This window comes from Penaeus monodon, chromosome 21 (assembly GCF_015228065.2).
Source record: "Penaeus monodon isolate SGIC_2016 chromosome 21, NSTDA_Pmon_1, whole genome shotgun sequence".
Taxonomy (NCBI): Eukaryota; Metazoa; Arthropoda; class Malacostraca; order Decapoda; family Penaeidae; genus Penaeus; species Penaeus monodon.
The window spans coordinates 23269313-23270124 of NC_051406.1; the positions used below are offsets into that span (position 1 = coordinate 23269313).

The following is an 812-nucleotide window of genomic DNA, read 5'->3' on the forward strand; positions in this document are numbered from 1 at the left end:
CACTAGTGCATTCAGCCACAGCTATGTAAGAGTTTCACAGTAGTCAAAGGTAACTTAGCTGGCTTGATTACTGTTCCCAGGAGAGATATCAAAAATCAAAAAGCTCCGAACACTATATAAAAAAAATAATTTCAAATAATTTTCAACCATTATTGCCCAATCTACATGTTCCACATTTTATCCAATGACCCTTCACTTTCTTTTGCTTACTTTTCCAAAGTTTCCTTCTTGGCAGATGTTTGTGATGTGTTTTGGGAAACTATTCTGAAGGATGACCCACTGTTAGATGCATCTGAACCACTGAGCTTTTCAAGTTTCTTAAGATTATACTTCCTACTTGAGTTGTCTCTACTGGACGTGTTCAAACTCTCCTCTCCTGGCACATTTTCTACCTCCTGCTGAGCTTTCTGCAACACACGTGTGAAGGGCGATGTGGCTGCCAGGTAAAGTCGAGTGTCATATGAGAACATGACCCCTAAGGCAACATTGAATGCTGAAGCGTCATAATGGTGGCACCCTGAGTAACGGAAAAGTGGCTTTTTGTCATACCTGAAAAGCAGATAATGCAAAGTAAGTATATAGTCTTTTAAATGAGATACACATGTGACTCTATTACAATATTCTATTGTTTTAGCTAGAACTTTGGCAGTTGAAAATCATGATATATGATAATTATAACATATAACCGAATATAAAGTATATCACAGCGTATGTGAGACACATTCCAACTCATTTTAAGTGAGTCCTTTCCATTACAGTGAAGCTGGAATATGCAACAGTATGATTTACCAACATAACTAAAGAAGTGTAAC

At 37.3% G+C, this 812-nt stretch overlaps 1 protein-coding gene across 1 annotated transcript in view; it reads right to left on the minus strand.

The window, feature by feature from the left end:
- The window catches only part of LOC119586363, a 7214-nt gene that overhangs the window by 993 nt on the left and 5409 nt on the right, over window positions 1-812 (minus strand). Inside the window, exon 7 of the mRNA XM_037935075.1 lies at window positions 1-549. This exon is cut by the window's left edge and continues 993 nt beyond it. Within this exon, the coding sequence (XP_037791003.1) occupies window positions 207-549 (343 nt within the window). The 3' untranslated portion in view covers window positions 1-206. The remainder of the gene's footprint in view (window positions 550-812) is intronic.